The following is a 19954-nucleotide window of genomic DNA, read 5'->3' as shown; positions in this document are numbered from 1 at the left end:
AATTAGGTAGAATTAAGTATCTTCATAACCATATTGTGACCCAATATGCAGCACATGAATGTGTTACAAAAGTTCAATACCTTCACTTTGAATTGACCCCAACCCTGTCAAACAGGTAGATATCGGACAGGTCCAGCAGGTTTTGGGCTGGACAGAAAGTATGTGGAGGGTTGAAGGATGAGAGAGAGAGAAAAATAGAGGGAGGGGTCTGACTGGACGGGTCCTTAAATAGGAGTTGAGAGAGAGGTAGAACTCAACTCACAGGCAGGACAGAGAGAGAAAGAGACCCAGTGAAGACCTTTGAAGATCTCTGAAGAAGTGAAGCTACAACTGAAGACTTCAGAAGGTGAGATTTCAACATCTGTTCATCCAATACTGTACCTGACTGCGTCCCAACTGACCTCCTATTCCCTTAGTAGTGAGCTACTTTAGACAAGGGTCCATATTACCTTTGTGGCCCTGAGCTATTCTCTATTTAGTTCACTGTGGGCCCTGGTCCAAAGTAATGCACTACATAGGGGATAATAAGCCATTTGGGAAGCATCCATGTTCCTGTGTGCAAGGAGAATCTATTGTAAGTGGTTGAAGAGATGATACCTGGGATCACCAGGACCGAGTTGGGAAAATGCTGCCTTAGCAGTTGCATACGTTTTGTAGTTTACACAGGATTTCCTTAACCTCTCTGTCACGGATCCCTCCGGTACTGTTGCTCTTTCCGTGCACCGGTTTCGGAGGCCAACGTCACCGGCTTCTAGGAACTGAACTGTGTCATTACCCACACCTGGTCCACATATTCTCCCCTGAATAGTAATTGTATGTTTGTACCCTTTGTTCTCAATTGGGCTATCGATTTATTGTTCCAATGTCCATCGGTCGTTGGTCGTGTGAGTACCTGTGCCTTGTCGTTTTGGCTTTCGTGCCACTTGTATTGTGCATAGATAATTACGGGTCTCGTCCCGTGTTGTATCATTGTGCGCTTGTGTTTTCGGGTCTCCTCCTGTGTATTTATTCGAGGTAGTCCTCGCTCTTTTGAATGGGTTTCAGCCCTGTGTTTTGTATATGTGATTTATGCTGCAGTAGTTTATGTGTCGGGGGACTAGTGGTTAGAGTGTTGGACTGGTAACCAAAAGGTTGCAAGATCGAATCCCCGAGCTGACACGGTACAAATCTGTCATTCCAAGACCCATTAAAATCTCACCACTATTCCACTACCTCAGTACTGGGTTTAGAAAATTTCTGCTTTGGCAGTTGCTTAAGTTTTGCACCTTACAGTTGGTTTCCTTAACCTCTCCTCTAGTACCCACAGCCATTCCAGATTTAAAATGCTCAACTAATCTTACACTCTTTCTCTCTCAGGAGACGATCACCATGGCGATATTGACCATCATTCTGCTTGTCAGCACAGCTTTTGCTCTGGGAGGTAAGTGTGACATACCTCACACCTACTCACCAACATTTTAATAAAAACATTTGTTGGTGTTGCTCTGTCCTACTTCACACATGTAGGTATTAATACGCAGGTGTGATTTGGAAATGTGTTTCTATTCATAACCGGTTCTCCATGGGACACCCTCTGAGAGGTCAGCCAATATCAACCTTGACACTGGAGAAATGAAGGTTGTTCCTTGCAGAAGGGCACATAGATGGATATATCAACTAGTCAGCTCACTGATTTGAACTACTGGCCCAACTCTCAAACAGCAGGCTACCTACCACTCCTCTAGTTCCAGAGATGTATATTGGTGTCTAGATGCTGAACTCAGGTATTCTGATATGAATGGTTTGATCATTCAACTGGATGTATGATTGGATTGTCTAGCAACTATCAGGAAATAACACTGATACAATTTCCAGTCTTAGTTTCATCAGCTCTTCTACAAAACACAGAAACAGAATTGATTCAACAGGCCTTTTAAACAAGTAGCAGAACTTCAATATTTAGACAGGAAGTACCTAGGTTACATCTGAAATGGAAGCCTATTCCGTATAAACTACTTCTGAATAGGGCACATAGTGGACGCACCCCAAGATTCCAGAATGTATGTCATGAATTGTATATTGTTCTGCAATGTTATGTCCACATTACAATGTATGTTCCCTGTGTCCAGATGCTATGACACGACCCAAGACCCCATGTGAGGTTGCTAGACGTGCCGCTTTAAATGGCTCAGTTGGAGCCTACATTCCCACATGTGACGGCAATGGACAATACACCCCCAAGCAATGTTGGGGCTCTACAGGTTAACACTGGCGCACATACACACACGCACAAAATTCTCAATTCAGTAGAATGTGACAATTCAATGTGTATATATTGTATATGCAACATGTCTTTCTGGTAGGTTACTGTTGGTGTGTGACCAGTACTGGACAGAAGATCCCGGGTACTGAGACTCCACCAGGCACTGCTATCAACTGCTAGCAACTGTTCCACCAAGGTGCATGTATATACATACTCATTCACGAAATGTTACTACTTTGCAGCTGATTATTGATGTTTTTTGTATAATTGTAGGTGAAAGACGTTGGAATGAAGACGTTGAAAAGACGAACAGTTGTCTTTACTGTACTACAGGAACTGATTCGCATCCCATATAAATACATGAAGAAATCCTGATAATAAACTTGTTTAACTTACTTCATTGTTGGTGTGATATGTTGAACAATGTATCTGAACCAGTTCATTTCTGGGAAGTGGAGGAAGGAGTAGGACTGTTATGGTGACTGTATTACAACCACACCGGCAGTTACAGGACATGAAGGCAGTTAACTTCTACTTCATCACAATCCCGGTTCCGAGAGCACCCCCATCAGTAAAAAAGCTGACTAGCATAGCCTAGCATAGCGTCACAAGTAAATACTAGCATCTAAATATCATTACATCACAAGTCCAAGACACCAGATGAAAGATACACATCTTGTGAATCCAGCCATAATTTCTGATTTTTTAAATGTTTTACAGGGAAGACACTATGTATTTCTATTAGCTAACCACGATAGCAAAAGACACAACTTTTTTCCCCCACCATTTTCCTCCTTCATAGGGAGCTATCACAATTTCGACCAAATAAAGATATAAATAGTCACTAACCAAGAAACAGCTTCATCATATGACAGTCTGATAACATATTTATTGTATAGCATATGTTTTGTTAGAATGTGCATATTTCAGGTATTAATCATAGTTTTACATTGCAGCCACCATCACAACTCTCACCAAAGCAACTAGAATAACTACAGAGACCAACGTGAATTACCTAAATACTCATCATAAAACATTTATGAAAAATACAACGTACAGCAAATGAAAGACAAACATCTTGTGAATCCAGCCAATATTTCAGATTTTTTAAGTGTTTTACAGCAAACACAATATAGCATTATGTTAGCTTACTACAATAGCCAACCACACAACAGCATTGATTCAAGCCAACAATAGCGATAACGAATAAACCAGCAAAAGATATTAATTTTTTCACTAACCTTCTCAAACTTCTTCAGATGACAGTCCTATAACATCATATTATACATATAGAGTTTGTTCGAAGATGTGCATATTTAGCGGCACAAATCGTGGTTATACAATGAGAATAGTAGCCAAGCAGCCAACAAAATGTCGGGAGAAATCTTGGGAGAGGCACCTAATCTAATCATTAACTAATAAACTTGACTAAAAAATACAGGTTGGACAGCAAATGAAAGATACATTAGTTCTTAATGCAACCGCTGTGTTAGATTTTTAAAATTAACGTTACTACGACATACAGCGTGCGTTAAAGCGAGACCGCACCGAAATTAACCTCTAACGCCTACCAAACCCAGATCCGGGATCCCCCCCATCACAAAGCTGACTAGCATAGCCTAGCCTAAAGCCACAGGGATATCATATAATAAAATGTAATAAAATTCTGATTTTTAAAATGTTTTACAGGGAAGACACAATATGTAAATCTATTAGCTAACCACGTTAGCAAAAGACACCACTTCCATACTCCACCATTTTCTTACTGCATCAGTAGCTATCACTAATTCGACCAAATAAAGATATAAATAGCCACTAACCAAGAAACAACCTCATCAGATGACAGTCTGATAACATATTTATTGTATAGCATAGGTTTTGTTAGAAGAATGTGCATATTTCAGGTATAAATCAGAGTTTACTATTGCAGCCCCCATCACAACTCTCACTAAAACGACTAGAATAACTACAGAGACCATCGTGTATTAGCCAATTACTCATCATAAAACATTTCTTAAAAATCCACAGCGTGCAGCAGATGAAAGACACAGATCTTGTGAATCAAGACAATATTTCAGATTTTCTAAGTGTTTTACAGCGAAAACACAATATAGCGTTATATTAGCGTAGCACAATAGCGAACATCACACCAGCATTGATTCAAGGCAAAAATAGCTATAACGTATAAACCACCAAAATATATTAATTTTTTCACGGCAGCTATTCTTTCTGGAACGGCAGCTATTCTTATCGAAAACTATTCATAAACTTGATTAAAAAAATACAGGTTGGACAGCAATTGAAAGACAAATTAGTTCTTAATGCAATCGCTGAATTACATTTTTAAAATTAACCTTACTGCGCAATACAGGCTGCGATAACGCAAGGCTACACTGCAAGCAATGGCGTCTCATGCATTTTACTTTTTTCAACAGAACAATGAATTATCAGCATAAATAGTTCTTACTTTTCGATGAGCTCTCATCAGAATCTTGGGATAGGTGTCCTTTGTCCAAAAGAATCGTTGCTAGGTTGGAGAACGTCGTCTTCAGTTGCAATTAGCAGTAAACATTAGCACGAAAGAGAGAGATACCCAAATTCCTACAGCGCCAAGGAAATAAATACCCGAAAATCGCAATATACTGACATAAACTGATATAATTTGGTTCAAAATAACAAGATTATGATGTCTTTAAAGCCTATATCAAATAAAAACACAGCTGGAAATGTCTGAGATCTATAACCGATGTTTCCAAAAGAACGTCCCAAGGTCCTCAATGCGCCAGAGCGAAGGTGAAAGGAATGAGCCACCTCGTTCCCAAGCAATTTATAACCTTTGGGAACTACGTAGAGAGTTCATTTCAAGTCTCCCTATTCGCTAACAACCAGGGGAAGGCGTATGCAGTGCATCTCAACCAATAGAAGACAGTCAGAGTTATCCACAGGTCTGGGAACAGCAAGCAGATTTCAGCATTTTCAAATCCTCATAGGAGAATTGCTCTAAGTCCAGTTCTGTTTCACTTACAGACATAATTCAAACGGTTTTAGAAACTAGAGAGTGTTTTCTATCCAATAGTAATAATAATATGCATATTGCATGAGCAAGAATTGAGTACGAGGCAGTTTAATTTGGAAACGAATTTGTACTATGTCGAAATAGCACCCTCCTAGTGGCAAGAAGTTAATGGCGGAATAGGAGTTTTACATTTTTCAACAGAACAACGAATTAACATCATAAATAGTTCTTACTTTTTGATGAGCTTTCATCAAAATCTTGGGCAAGTTGTCCTTTGTCCAAAAGAATCGTTGCTCGGTTGTAGATTGTCGCCTTCAACTTTGGAATTAGCAGTAAATATTAGCCATGTGGCCCAGGCGTGCCCAAGTCACTAACGCAGCACAAAGAAATATCCGAAAATCGCAATATACTGATATAAACTGATATAACTCGGTTTAAAATAACATGATGTCTTTAACACCTATATCGAATAAAATCAGAGCCGGATATATCTAAGGCCTATAACGGGAGCTTTTCAGAACGCCATCCTGAGGTCTGTCTTGCGTCATGGCGAATGCTGAAAAGAGTGCACCCCACATTCCAAGCCCATTTATATGGCCTCAGATCTGCCTAGCAACTCCATTCCAATTCTCACTATTTGCTGACATCTAGGGGGAGGCGTATGCAGTGCATCTCGACCAATAGAAGACATTCAAATTAATAAACTGACCCCAGAACAGCCTGCCTGATTTCAGATTTCTCACTTCCTCACAGGAAGTTTGCTCCAACTTGAGTTCTGTTTTACTCACAGATATAATTCAAACGGTTTTAGAAACTAGAGAGTGTTTTCTATCCAATAGTAATAATAATATGCATATTGTACGAGCAAGAATTTCGTTGAGAACGTGTTGAGAACGAATTGAGAATTGAGAACGTGATTGAGAATTGAGAACGTGACAATGTAGTGGTTAGGCTTCTCCAAGCTCTGATGCTGGTGATGGTCATTAGTAGTCTACCACACTTGCTAACTGCCTGGTATTAAGCACTCTATTGTCCCTCTAATCACTCTGACATCAACACTGATTGGTGGAAATCAGAAAGCTGGACAGCTGAGCAGGGGGTTGTGGGGTTTAGTCACGTGCACAGGCAAGGCCTTTTTATGCCTCTTGGGTCCATGAAATGTGGCATCAGCCTACTCGGTGACACCCACAGAATGCAACTGAAAGAGTTGACAAAATATTAGCATCCTAACTCTGATTGCAGGACTTGGACTGTGGAATGAAATCTGTCAGTATTTCCTTTGTGTGGGATTCTTCATATTAATTTTAATTATGGCAGCTTTGGTCCTCCGTCGACATCGAAATGTCATTCCAGTATATATACAGGAGTTCAGCAGAGTCCACAATCAGAACCATGCTGCTCTGAGGCTGAAGAATTGTTCCAGGCCACAGAGGGATGAAAGACCCCTTTACTGAGTCTACAGCTTTACATTTCACTAAATCATTCTGTTTGCTTCATGCATTATATCCTCCTGTAAAATAAAGTACATGCTCTTCATCTTTACATGAGTAAATGTTGTATTAGAACTTGTAGGATGACTTGATGAAAGATGATTCATATCTCCTGGTTTCGTTACATCTCATCTCATTCCAAAATCATGGAGTTGGTGTCACGATCGTCTTGATATGAGAGATTGGACCAAGGCGCAGCATGATATGAATACATCTTTTTTTATTATAAGAAGACGGAACACGAAACACTTATACAAACTAACAAAACAACAAACGACCGTGAAGCTACAAAAGCAAGTGCACACACAAACTACTTACGTTCCACATAGACATAGACAATTACCCACAAAAAGCTAAAGCCTATAGCTGCCTTAAATATGGCTCCCAATCAGAGACAACAATAACAAGCTGTCTCTGATTGAGAACCAATTCAGGCAACCATAGACTTTCCTAGACACCTACACTGAACACTAACCCATCTACTCTATTTAACCCCCTAAACCATACAACACCCTAGACAATACAAAAACACACAAACTTCCCCATGTCACACCCTGACCTACCTAAAATAATAATGAAAACAAAGATAACTAAGGCCAGGGTGTGACAGTTGGTCCCCTTTTGCTATAACAGCCTCCACTCTCTTCTGGGAAGGCTTTGCACTAGATGTTGGAACATTGCTGCGGGGACCTGCTTCCATTCAGCCACGAGCATAAGAGCCGACGGGCACTGATTTTAGGCGATTCACCCTGGCTCACAGTTGGTGTTCAAATTCATCCCAAAAGTATTCAATGGGGTTGAGGTCAGGGATCTGTGCAGGCCAGTCAAGTTCTTCCACACCAATCTCAATAAACCATTTCTGTATAAACCTGCATGGGGGGGATTGTCATGCTGAAACAAGAGGCCTTCCCCAACTGATGCGACAAAGTTGGAAGCACAGAATCATCTACAATGTCATGGTACTGTTAGGGTTGCGAAAGTTCAACTGAGATAGGAACACCTGAACTTGGTTAAAATAATTGTTTAATTCAAAAGTTAATAAATGACAAATACATTTTTCGTATATACCGGGTCACTGCACCACCCCGCAAGGTGGGACAAGGAACTACAACAGCTACATCTTCTACTTCAACAACAACAACTGATTTGTTTCCGACAAAGATAGTATTTTATACTCGTGACAGAGATTGTACCCGCTTCCGAGCCGGCCTGTCAGAGTAGAGACTGGGCGTGGTTTAGACTCACCCAGCCTATCGTTGATGTTGGCGCCTTAAGCCAGTCCTGGCCCCTTAGCGCATATGATGTCCCAACGCTGTTGCTATGTAGATTACCCTCCTTCACCCCAGAGACTGAGGTCAGACAGTTTTATAACATTGTCTGAGATATCTGCACCTGTATGCATTGTCCTCTGTTCTCGCTCAAGGCTAACTACAGCTTCCCAGCTTCTTATCTGAGCTAACTGTTACTTCCAGCACACACATACAGACATCCAGGCGCCCAACAGTTTGTCAATATCAAATCACATTTGTTATAGTATTCAATCACATACAATACAATATTCAATCACATATGATATAGTTGCTAATCACGTTTGTTATAGTATTGGGTTATAGTGCATAACTCAGAACCTCACATATGTTTTCCGTGTGTATAGTTTATCTGTTATTGTCTATTCAGCAGTCTCCTGATTCACCCCCCTCCTGTGTCTCTCTAAGATTAGCACAGTCTCGGTCACATAGTACAGCGCCCACACTACTGATACATTTGTTGCATACACACACATATTTCATACAGTACAGCGCTCTAACACACACACATTTCAGGCTGATTGTTCATGGTTAGGCCCTGAGCACTGGTAAGAGTAGCAAGAGTCAGCAATTCAAACTTTAATGCATAAGAATAGTTAGTTAAGCATGTCAAAAACCTTATAAAAACCCCACACTACGCTGTAGCGTTACCATTTTCCTTCACTAGAACTAAGGGGCCCGAAACATGGACAACAACACCAGACCATTATTCCTCCACCAAACTTTAGTTGGCACTATGCATTCGGGCAGATGGCGTTCTCCTGGCAGACTTTTTACAAACTGACTTGTTGAAAAGGTGGCTTCCTATGACGGTGCCACATTGAAGGACACTGAGCTCACCTGTAAGAAAATACTACTGCCATTGTTTGTCTATGGAGATTGCATGGCTGTGTGCTCGATTTTATACACTTGTCAGCAAGGGGAATGGTGTGACAAAACATCCAGTCAGTGGCAGGTCTTTAGGGCGAAAACAGCTCGTTGATGAAAGGTCGAAAGAGAATGGCAGGTAACATGCAAGCTGGACAATTGAGTGGAAAACATCGCCTGGCCCGATGAATCCCGGTTCCTGTTGCGTCATGTGGATGGCAGTCAGGATTTGGTGTAAGCTGCATCATGCCTTCAGACGAGTCTTGTGAGGCTTGTGTGTACAGCAAAACAACCGCCATATTGTCTTTTGATGGTGTGGTCAGGTTGTGAACACTGAAAGCTCTGACGAAGGCTTTTAGGCCAATACGTACAGCTTTAGAGCAGTGAGACTAGCAAGAACAGTGTTCTTCATCTTACTCAACTGTAACCATGCACCTGCAACAAAGATAGCTCAGATGTGAGAGTAACTTCTGAATCCTAGTCCAAGTACGCTCTAAAAATGTGGGGTTCAACCGGAGTTCTAAAGTTATGTTCTTTAAAACCATTCAGTTCTTGGCCCTGAAAATGGCCCCCAAAAGGTTCTTCCAATAACCCCATAGAAGGTGGGGTTCATCAAGGAACCTCCTTAGCTGGTCGGGGTTCTAGCAGGAACCTACCTGCCCAACAAACATTTCGATTTGAAGGACAGTAGCAGGTGCTTAACTTCTTATGGCTGAAGGGGCAGTATTGAGTAGCTTGGAGGAGAGGTGCACAGAGGTGCCCATATTAAACTGCCTGCTCCTCAGTCCTAGTTGCTAATATATGCATATTATTATTCATATCGGATAGAAAACACTCTGAAGTTTCTAAAACTGTTTGAATGATGTCTGTGAGTATAACCAAACACATATGGCAGGCAAAAACCTGAGAAAAAATCCAAACAGGAAGTGGGAATTATGAGGCTGGTCGATTTTCAACCAAGACTCTATTGATATCACAGCGAGATATGTCAACAGTCTGTATAACTTTGTCTGATGCCTCTACTGTAAAGGGGGGCCACATGAGAGGGGAATTAGTCAGGTCTCCCATGACCTGACCATTCTCTAACCATGCACGTTCACATGAGAGGGAGCTCTGTTCCATCGCTGATCTGAAGTCCATGTAATTCTCCGGTTGGAAAGTTATTCAAGATGCTAAAAACATTCTAAAGATTGATTCAATACATCGTTTGACATGTTTCAGACTGTTACGGAACTATTTGGGCATTCCCGAACAAAACGAACATTTATGGAAGTGGGAGTCCTGGGAGTGCATTCCGACGAAGATCAGCAAAGGTAAGTTCAGATTTATAATGCTTTTTATGAGTTTTGTTGACTGCATAATTTGGCAGGTAACTGTATGGCTTGCTTTTATGGCTGAAAGCCGTTTTCTGATTGTTGAATGTTGTGTTTTGCCGGAAAGCTTTTTGAAATCTGACACAGCGGTTGCTATAAGAACAAGTGTAACTTTAATTCTGTGTAAAACATGTATCTTTCATCAAAGTTGATGAGTTATGTTATTTGACGTGGCTCTGCAATTTCTCTGGATATTTTGGAAGCATTTCTGAACATAGTGCCAATGTAAAGAGGTTATTGTAAATAAATATTAACTTTAATTCTTGCAACTATAGGGGGTGCTGTTTCACATTAGCATAATTTTCTCTACAGATTAAACTGCCTAGTACTCAATTCTTGCTCGTACAATATGCAAATTATTGTTATTATTGGATAGAAAACACTCTAGTTTCTATAGCCGTTTGAATTATGTCTCTGAGTGGAACAGAACTCATTCTACAGCACTTTTCCTCCCAGTGAGTGAGTTTTCAGAACTCTTGGCCTCTGGTTCCAGATCAGTTTTAAAGCCACTGTAGATCCTATAAGGATACAAACACTGCCCACGCCTTCCTCTAGATGTCAGTAAGTGGTGACAATTTGAATGGAGTCGATTGCGCAATCATGGCCTCTATAAATGACAAAATACCGGAAGTACCGTTCTTTTGGACTCTGCGCTCAACGCAAGAAGGATATCTGACTGGCCTTTTTCCAAGCCTTGGTTTAGCCAGTAATATGCTTTGCTTTGTAATAGACTTTGAAGCTCCGGGCACGTTTCGGGGTCCCGGTCGTACGTTAGTGGGCATTTCGACGGACAAGTGGACATCTTTCGACCAAAATAAGATTAGACCCAAGAAAGGATTCATTGTCCAAGATTCTGATGGGAGAACAGCTCATAGTAAGAACAATTTATGATGATAAATCGTGTTTGTCGAATTTTTTTTAAACGCTTATGCCACCATTTTGTTTGCTATAGCTTCGCTTGGCGCAACCTGTATTGAAAAGTAAGGATAATTTAAAAAATTTAATTCCGTGATTGTATTAAGAATTAAATTGTCTATCAATCGCTGTCCACCCTGTATTTTTTAGTCAAGTTCATGAGTATTTATGTATAAGACTAGATCACTGTCTAATATGGTGCACGACATTTTCTGACCAGCTGGGCTACTTTTGTCATTGTCTAACCATGATTTTGGCGGCTAAATATGCACATTTTCGAACAAACTCTATATGTATGTTGTAATATGATGTTACAGGAGTGTCATCTGAAGAATTCTGAGAAGGTTAGTGAAAAAATTTATATATTTTGGCAATAACGATATCGCTCTCTTTGGCTTGAATCAGTGCTTGGGTAACGTTTGCATATGTGGTATGCTAATATAACGATTTATTGTGTTTTCGCCGTAAAACACTTAGAAAATCTGAAATGTCTGAATTCACAAGTTCTGTGTCTTTCCATTGCTATGTGCTGTGTATTTTTAAGAAATGTTTTATGATGAGTAAATTGGTAATACAAGTTGCTCTCTGTAGTAATTCTAGGAGCTTTGGTGAGATTTGTGATGGTGGCTGCAATGGCAAACTACGATTTATACCCGAAATATGCACATTTTTCTAACAAAACCTATCCTATACCATAAATATGTTATCAGACTGTCATCTGAGGTTTTTTCTTGGTTAGTGGCTATCAATATCTTAGTTTAGCCGAATTGGTGATAGCTACTGGTGTTGAGAGAAAATGGTGGACAAAGAAAAATGGTGTCTTTTGCTAACGTGTTTAGCTAATTGATTTAAATATTGTCTTCCCTGTAAAACATTTTAATAATCTGAAATGGTGGCTTTATTCACATGATCTGTATCTTTCATTAGGTGTCTTGGACTTGTTATTTAATGATATTTAGATGCTACTATTTAATTGTGACGCTATGCTAGCGATGCTAATCAGTGTGGGGGGGGGGGGGGGGGGTGCTCCCGGACCCAGGGTAGAGGCTCGTGAAAGGTTAATCGAACATAACATTTATGTATTGTGTAACATGAAGTCTTATGAGTGTCATCTGATGAAATTCAAAGGTTAGTGATTCATTTTCTCCATTTCTGCTTTTTGTGACTCCTGTCTTTGGCTGGAATATTGACTGATTTTGCAGTGACCTAACAATCGTTTGTGGTGATTTCGCTTTAAAGCCTATTTGAAATCGGACACGTTGTTGGGCTTAACAAGACGACCTTTAAAATGGCTTGAGATGCATGTATTTGAGGAATTTTAATTATGAGATTTGTTTGAATTTGGTGCCCTGCACTTCCACTGGCTGTTGTCATATCAATCCCGTTAGTGGGATTTCAGCCATAAGAAATTACCTGAAAAAAAATCAAGGAGATGTTTGTCCCTTGGTATCAAACAATATTTTGATCATACATCTATTTACATTCTTAAACAGAAAATATTCCCAATTCAATGGATAATGAGGTAAGATAAGGTTAGCTGTATTGCATGCAGAAGACAGAACTGCTCACTTGTCTGCAGGTATACAGACAAGGCATGTCAAGTGGTATGTAATGCAGATCACATTTACCATCCACCTCCTTTACCTATTCAATTAATACCACTCAACGTTACGGACAAGGTATTACAGCTATTAGCAAAAGTTGTCCCCATATACCAAAGTATGAAATGTGTGCTTGTTTTGTTCATCTGTATAATTACAATGTTCAGGGTTCAGACTTCAAACTCCCTACACCGCTGATGAATATAACCGGAAAGCTGTTCAATGTTGCAGTGCATGGTGAGCATTCTGGCTACGGATAGAGAACATCAACACCCCAGATATAAAACATTGGACTTCAAGCTCCGCTGGCATTTCACCTCATGATTTAATTTTTGCTTTAAGGATCATTTACAAGGGATTCCCCCTAGTTACAACTTGAAGAAACCCTAAAGGATACTCCAGGAACCTGCACCTTAGTGGCACAGCAGTGAAAGGCACTGCATCTCAGTGCAAGAGTTGCTACAGTACCTGGTTCAAATCCAGGCTGTAGCACATTCAGCCGGGATTGAGTCCTATTGGGCAGCGCACAGTTGTCCCAGCGCCATCCGGAGTAGGTTGTCATTTTAAGCTAGAAAGGTGATTAGCCTAGGTGAATATAAACCATGTATTTTTAGAGTGGTGACAAAGGACAGGCATAATGCTTAATGACCTTCTCAGTTCTATATGAGACACAATTTAACAAATATTCATTTACAAATCAACCTTCAGTATCTGAAACATATTGCGTCATTTCACAGGTAAACATTTACAAAACATTATGCACAATGACAGTTATGTCCTGGGGGCACAGTCAAGCCTGGCACTTCCAACATCAGGGTTGTGGGTTTGAGTCCCACAGGTGACCAGTAAGAAAAAGTACTAACTAAAACGTATCATTCATGTTCAATAACTCATGAGACAAAATAGTGTCCACATTTTATTGGCTGCAAACAAGTCCTCAATATTTGTGTAGTAAATGAGACTTCATTTAACAGCAACAAAGTATGGAGTTACCAGGAAGTATTGATGCAGAACTACGGAATAGCATTGCTGCTTTTAATGTATAGTCTGGCGAAGAGGCAGGAGTCTCAGGGAGCACACCGAGGGCAAGCTCATTACACATAATGCATTGTTCCAGCGGTGTTGACCTGAAGACGAAACACAACCGAAATACTCAGCTGTACACAGACAACAGTAAGAAAGTCTATGAGAATAAATAGTTAAATGAACTAAGAATAAGTTTAATTTGATGACTGGATCAGTGAATGACAGCTTACTGTACCTCCAAAGTTGATATGAATACAAGTGTCTCTAGCACGAGCATCGGTCCTTCCTTTTGCCCAGTTCTGGTGATCAAAGTCGGAGCCATCGCTCCAGGACCACCGCCTGTCCTGAGGGGGGAAAGTGGGGTTTCAGAATACAAACTAAATGTAGTCCTTTCTATTCCACCTGCAAACAGTTAAAGCTACCACAACTTAAAACCATCTGACTGGGACTGTTGCTTGTGTAAAGAACATGAGCCTAATCCTCACATTTGCAATCATCAATGCATTTCAAAGACCATAACTGGTCTACAACTTGAAGCTAGAAACCCCATACACACGTTTACAAGACTGTCTGGAATATATTACTTTGATCAAATTTATACTTAACTAGAACCGGTTTAAATGTATAAAAGCCTCCTACTGAAGTTGACAGTTAAATACATTGAAGTAATTTAGTAGATTCATCTAGAATGACTTACAGGATCAATTAGGCTCAGGGTGTTGCTCAAGGGCACATCAGATTTCACACAGTGAGCTCTGGGATTCTAACTAGCAGCCTTGCCTTTATTGGCCCCATGGTCTCAACGGCGAGGCTACCTATCACCTGGGCACTCTTGATATTTTATATGGAAGCCATTACAGTAGCTGTTAAAAAGCAGCAGCTACTCTTCCTGGGGTCCACACAAATGACATACAGCTCAGACAGAACTACATAAACAAATTACAAGTAGCTAACATGCTACAAATGACATAATTTTTTTAACAAGATTTGATGTTCACTTGAGCAAGATGATGGCAATGAGTTCCTTGCAATAATGGCTCTATATAACACTGTGTTTACTGGTCCCACCTTAACAGAAAGAAATCCACCAATCCAGGTAGGAGGGAAACCAACAGTCTTCTCCAAGACCAACGCCTGTAGAAAGTGATCCTCCTCGGAGCTGTGCACAGATGCCAGGTTTGCGCCAAGGTACTCCACAACGTTGGGTACAGACACCAGTTGATCACCAAGGGACACACAGTGCCTCTAGAGAAGAAAGTATTTATTTAACTAGGCAAGTCAGTGAAGAAAAGTATTATCTACAATAACAGCCAAGCAGTAGATGGGAACAAAGACATTTCATGTATTAGTCAGTCGGCCAGCCTAGCTGAGAATCTGTCTTCTGGACTCTCAACCAAATATTGACCATCCCAACTAATTCGTTTTTAAAACATTCTCTTAAAGATACGAGTTTCTCTCCGTCTTAAGCCATGTCCTGTGGGTTCCAGTATACAGGCTGCACATTAAATATTTAAAAGTATAGAAAATTCCCATCTTAAAGGGAAGTTCAGTATTTCACATCAGTCATGTGTTTCTGTTTAAGAAAGTATCACCTTTTAGAGTCAGAGCTAATTTCAACTACACTTCCCCTTCAAATTCACAGTAGATGTAAGGGTGATACCTCTGCTTCAGGCCAGCTCCTTGTAGTCTTGACAAACATTAAGCAGCTTGATCCATATTTGGTCCAACCGGAAGGACACAAGTCTTCTTCTAGAATTAAATCTGTAAGGAGTTACATGTGGCTTTAAAGGCTAGTGGAGAAAGATGTACAAATCACAGCTACAATTTTATTTGTAGATCAGTCTGTCACCTCTGCAACAAGAAACATGCAGAACGTGTCAAGAAAAGACTTACTTGCATCTCCCAGAGCAAAGGCAGCACCAAGAAGCAGAAGACTGGTCAGCATGGTCATGGAGTCTCCTGAGAGAAACAGAGTGAAGCCATCAAAACCAATTCAGTGAGAACAGTTTAGGGGAGTGCAGTGTAACCCTGACCTCTCCACATACCCCAGCCATTCAGCATGTAGGGGAGTGCAGTGTAACCCTGACCTCTCCACGTACCCCAGCCATCCCAATTATCCGATGTATTCCAGTACTAATCACAGATTCAACTGCACAGACAGTAGATTAGAACAGGAATATGTCTGCTTTCCTAAACGCCAACCTATTCCCTAAGCAGGGCTACGGGAATTTCTGGGCATGTATTTCTCTCCACTCAGACAGGAGTAATGGAGGTCAAGTTCCCAAATGTAGAAATGTGCTGCAGCTTTGCCTATTGCCAAATCTATCAGGATACAGGCATTATGGTTGAACAAAGTTATATTCTGGTTCTTTTATTATTGAACAAATATTAAAAGCACATTACAAAAGGCTGGCAGGTAAGGCTTAGTGGCTTGTAACACCAGTAGGTAAGGCTTAGTGGCTTGTAACACCAGTAGGTAAGGCTTAGTGGCTTGTAACACCAGTAGGTAAGGCTTAGTGGCTTGTAACACCAGTAGGTAAGGCTTAGTGGCTTGTAACACCAGCAGGTAAGGCTTAGTGGCTTGTAACACCAGCAGGTAAGGCTTAGTGGCTTGTAACACCAGCAGGTAAGGCTTAGTGGCTTGTAACACCAGCAGGTAAGGCTTAGTGGCTTGTAACACCAGTAGGTAAGGCTTAGTGGCTTGTAACACCAGCAGGTAAGGTGAAATGACCATCAGGAAAGGCTGTGATATGATGATGTGGTGCTGGAGGGAATACACCACATTAACATACGACTGACCAGTAAGCTACACCACAGCCCAATATTAGACCTATTAATAAATGAAGCAAGGTCTAAGGACATTCCATAGTAACAGCTTGCTAGACGTTGTTCAATGAGGTACCTGCTAGCAGCATGGGTCATACCTCTGAAGATCAATCCATAATACTCTAGATGGTTCTGATAAGTCAACATTTACAGCACTGAGCAACAAATAAATCTAGTTTCCAATACCAATTAAAATATGGCTGCCATTGTTTTGTTCTGGCTTTCCACATCCATGTTCCCTCTACATCCTGTCTGGTCCATCATGGTGCCCATGTTGTGAGGGGGATTAGCAAGGCAGCTGAGCACAACATGGAATTAAGCTGTTTGATTTTGAGGGGGGGGGGGGGTGAAAGTAAAAACAGCATTTCATAGTGTTTTATTCACTGAGACGCAGTGCAAAAGGCAACCGAGCAGAACAGTCTACAGGATTATAAATGAAAACATTCTGCTAGCAGGGACATTTTGGACCATGTCTCATCTCACAAGCTGTAACACTTCTCTTACAGTTATATTAAAGGTAGCTAGTCCAGTATTAGACACCATAACAATACACAAGCTAGGATGAACAGGATATTATGTCACAACGCAGGAATTTTAAACCCTAGAAAAGTTACAATAGCAGGAACTTACTTTAGCCAACCAACAACAGGAACAATAAAGAAACTGGGACACCACAAACACTGAACAAACCCAGGTTAAACATGCTGCTTATATACCATAAGAAAGGAAGAGGAATTGGTGATTAGCAGAGTGAGTTCAGGTGTGGTGAGTCAGCAGGAGAGGGGCGTGTCCAGACGGTAATTGGGCATTTGTGGAATTAGCATTATGCTTCAAAACAAGTGCAATACATTTGTTCAGGGCAACATATTCACTATGGTCTCTGGTCAAAGGTAGTGCACTTCATAGGGAATAGAGGGCTATTCGGGATACATTCACATACAGTATTAGAGGAACAGATGTTGAAATCTCCCTTTCTGAAATCCTGCCTGTGAGTTGAGTTCTAACTCTCCCTTTGGCTGAGATTGAGTCCTACGTCTCCGTCCTCTCCTTTTTAAGGACCCATCCAGTCAGACCCCTCCCTCTCGAGTTTTGTGTAGAGGTTGGTGGAGATGGCGGTAGCAAAAGTGTCATTTGAAGTTAAAAGCCGGTTGAGTACAGTTAGTGAGAAAGATGAGTGGAGAACAGTGAAGTCCAAGAATGGAACAAAAATGGGTTCAAATTGTTGTGGAAAATGAGTCTGATTAATCATTGTTTGTTGGAGTACGTGATGTCATCACGTAACCATAAAGCGTCAATCCTTTAATTATAAAAGCAAAGGGTTTTATTTTGACTTGTATTATGACCACTGCATGCAATTCTTTTTATAACCAAACAAACACGTATACAAAACACAGGGCTGAAACCCATTCAAAAGAGCGAAGAGTACCTCGAATAAATACACGGGACGAGACTCGTAATCATCTATGCACAATACAAGCAGCATGAAAGCCAAAACAAGGCACAGGTACTCACACGACCAACGGACATTGGAACAATAAATCAATTGAGAACAAAGGGCAACAAAACTTATGCAACTGCTAAGGCAGCATTTTCCCAACTCGGTCCTGGTGATCCCAGGTATCATCTCTTCAACCACTTACAATAGATTCTCCTTGCACACAGGAACATGGATGCTTCCCAAATGGCTTCTTATCCCCTATGTAGTGCACTACTTTGGACCAGGGCCCACAGTGAACTAAATAGAGAATAGCTCAGGGCCACAAAGGTAATATGGACCCTTGTCTAAAGTAGCTCACTACTAAGGGAATAGGAGGTCAGTTGGGACATAGAAAGGTACAGTATTAGATGAACAGATGTTGAAATCTCACCTTCTGAAGTCTTCAGTTGTAGCTTCACTTCTTCAGAGATCTTCAAAGGTCTTCACTGGGTCTCTCTCTGTCCTGCCTGTGAGTTGAGTTCTACCTCTCCCTCAACTCCTATTTAAGGACCCGTCCAGTCAGACCCCTCCCTCTATTTTTCTCTCTCTCTCATCCTTCAACCCTCCACATACATTCTGTCCAGCCCAAAACCTGCTGGACCTGTCCAACATCTATTTGTTTGACAGAGTTGGAGTCAATTCAAAGTGAAGGTGTTCAACTTTTGTAACACATTCATGTGCTGCATATTGGGTCACAATATGGTTATGAAGATACTTAATTCTACCTAATTGAATCTGATGAAGATGTAGTCTGAAGTGCATTACAATGTCTTGGAAACACAATGACATTTCAGAAGGAGATTAATAATGAGCAGGAAAACCTCTTGTCATCATTGTGATGTCACCAGATAGACTTTAGTTGCAGCATCATTTTAACTATAAACTCTGGAATGTTGAATTCATTTGAATTCTCTGCCGTCTGTCTAACTGACCTTTTGCCCCAGAATGTTGGGCAACTGATCGTAGAGCTCCAATGAATAGCAACCGTCGTCAAGTCCAACAACGTGGAAGAGCTCATGTTTACAACACATGAAATCCATTGAGAGGATTACAAAAAAGGTAGAGTTTATTGAAAAACGAATAGTTTAAATGGCTACATATTTTTAACAGTGCACCAGAGATACTTGCTACTGTGATTCCTGAAATGCAGAGTCTGTTGGAGTTCTTTCAAATACAAAATTATTTTTCTGTTATATTGTTTTCTGGCTCAGCTGGTTAGCGAGCTCTGTCTCATTGACAACCCAATGTTGCTAAAGGCCAGCTATCTATCCTGTTAATCTAACTTGTTTTGTTAGCTAGGTAATGTTAGCTAGGTAAGTTAGCCATGTTATGAACACAACTCTCATCGGCTGTCGACATAAGAATTCCATTTGAGCACTAGCTAGTTAGCTCCAAAAGTGGTTGGTAACTTTTGGCTGCATGCTGACAGCGCATTCAGAGCCATTAATTGAAATAATCGACTTGTATTTATTTCCAGAGTTTCCTGGTCTTTGCATTAACAAGATATTCATTTCCAGCATCTTTTTTCACCGTTGAAAATGCAACAAAAAGAGAGGAGGACAGGCACAGCCTGCCCCACCACTCCCAATGATTCTCAGCTAGCGGTGGCTATTTTTAGCAGAAGTTTGTGGGTTTTTACATAATCGCAGTGCAAAAAGTATTGAGCAAAACATACCATAAACCACATAATATCTGTTTGATTTAATTTAAAACAGTCTGCAAGATAAGAGGTAATAGATTCATGTCTTAAGGCTAAAGTATTGGAAGAGAGATATGCCCTAGGACCAGCAGCATTCCTTTGTGAGGAGAGGTGG

The 19954-nt window shown here is 40.7% G+C and overlaps 1 protein-coding gene and 1 long non-coding RNA gene across 3 annotated transcripts; one reads left to right on the top strand and one right to left on the bottom strand.

Moving 5' to 3' along the window:
• Positions 1–240: 240 nt before the first annotated feature.
• Positions 241–2637, top strand: LOC129846592 (uncharacterized). Its single transcript, XR_008758277.1, has 5 exons — positions 241–346; positions 1357–1420; positions 2109–2240; positions 2343–2438; positions 2516–2637. It is a non-coding gene; the product is annotated as an uncharacterized LOC129846592 (long non-coding RNA).
• An 11077-nt stretch (positions 2638–13714) lies between these two features.
• On the bottom strand, positions 13715–18597 carry LOC129846591 (ladderlectin-like). 2 transcript variants are annotated; one of them, XM_055914536.1, is made up of 6 exons: positions 18532–18597; positions 15731–15796; positions 15498–15598; positions 14906–15082; positions 14073–14181; positions 13715–13938 (listed from the first exon to the last, which is right to left on the bottom strand). In XM_055914536.1, exons 2-6 carry the CDS (start codon positions 15786–15788, stop codon positions 13847–13849), a joined length of 537 nt encoding a protein of 178 aa, XP_055770511.1. In that variant the 5' UTR covers positions 15789–15796; positions 18532–18597; the 3' UTR covers positions 13715–13846. The 2 variants fall into 2 exon arrangements, with proteins under 2 accessions (XP_055770511.1, XP_055770509.1); XM_055914534.1 differs by lacking the exon at positions 18532–18597 and adding an exon at positions 17294–17354.
• Positions 18598–19954: the final 1357 nt, after the last annotated feature.

Source organism: Salvelinus fontinalis, unplaced genomic scaffold (genome assembly GCF_029448725.1).
Source record: "Salvelinus fontinalis isolate EN_2023a unplaced genomic scaffold, ASM2944872v1 scaffold_0593, whole genome shotgun sequence".
Classification (NCBI taxonomy): domain Eukaryota; kingdom Metazoa; phylum Chordata; class Actinopteri; order Salmoniformes; family Salmonidae; genus Salvelinus; species Salvelinus fontinalis.
This window is presented reverse-complemented; position numbering and strand designations above follow the sequence as displayed.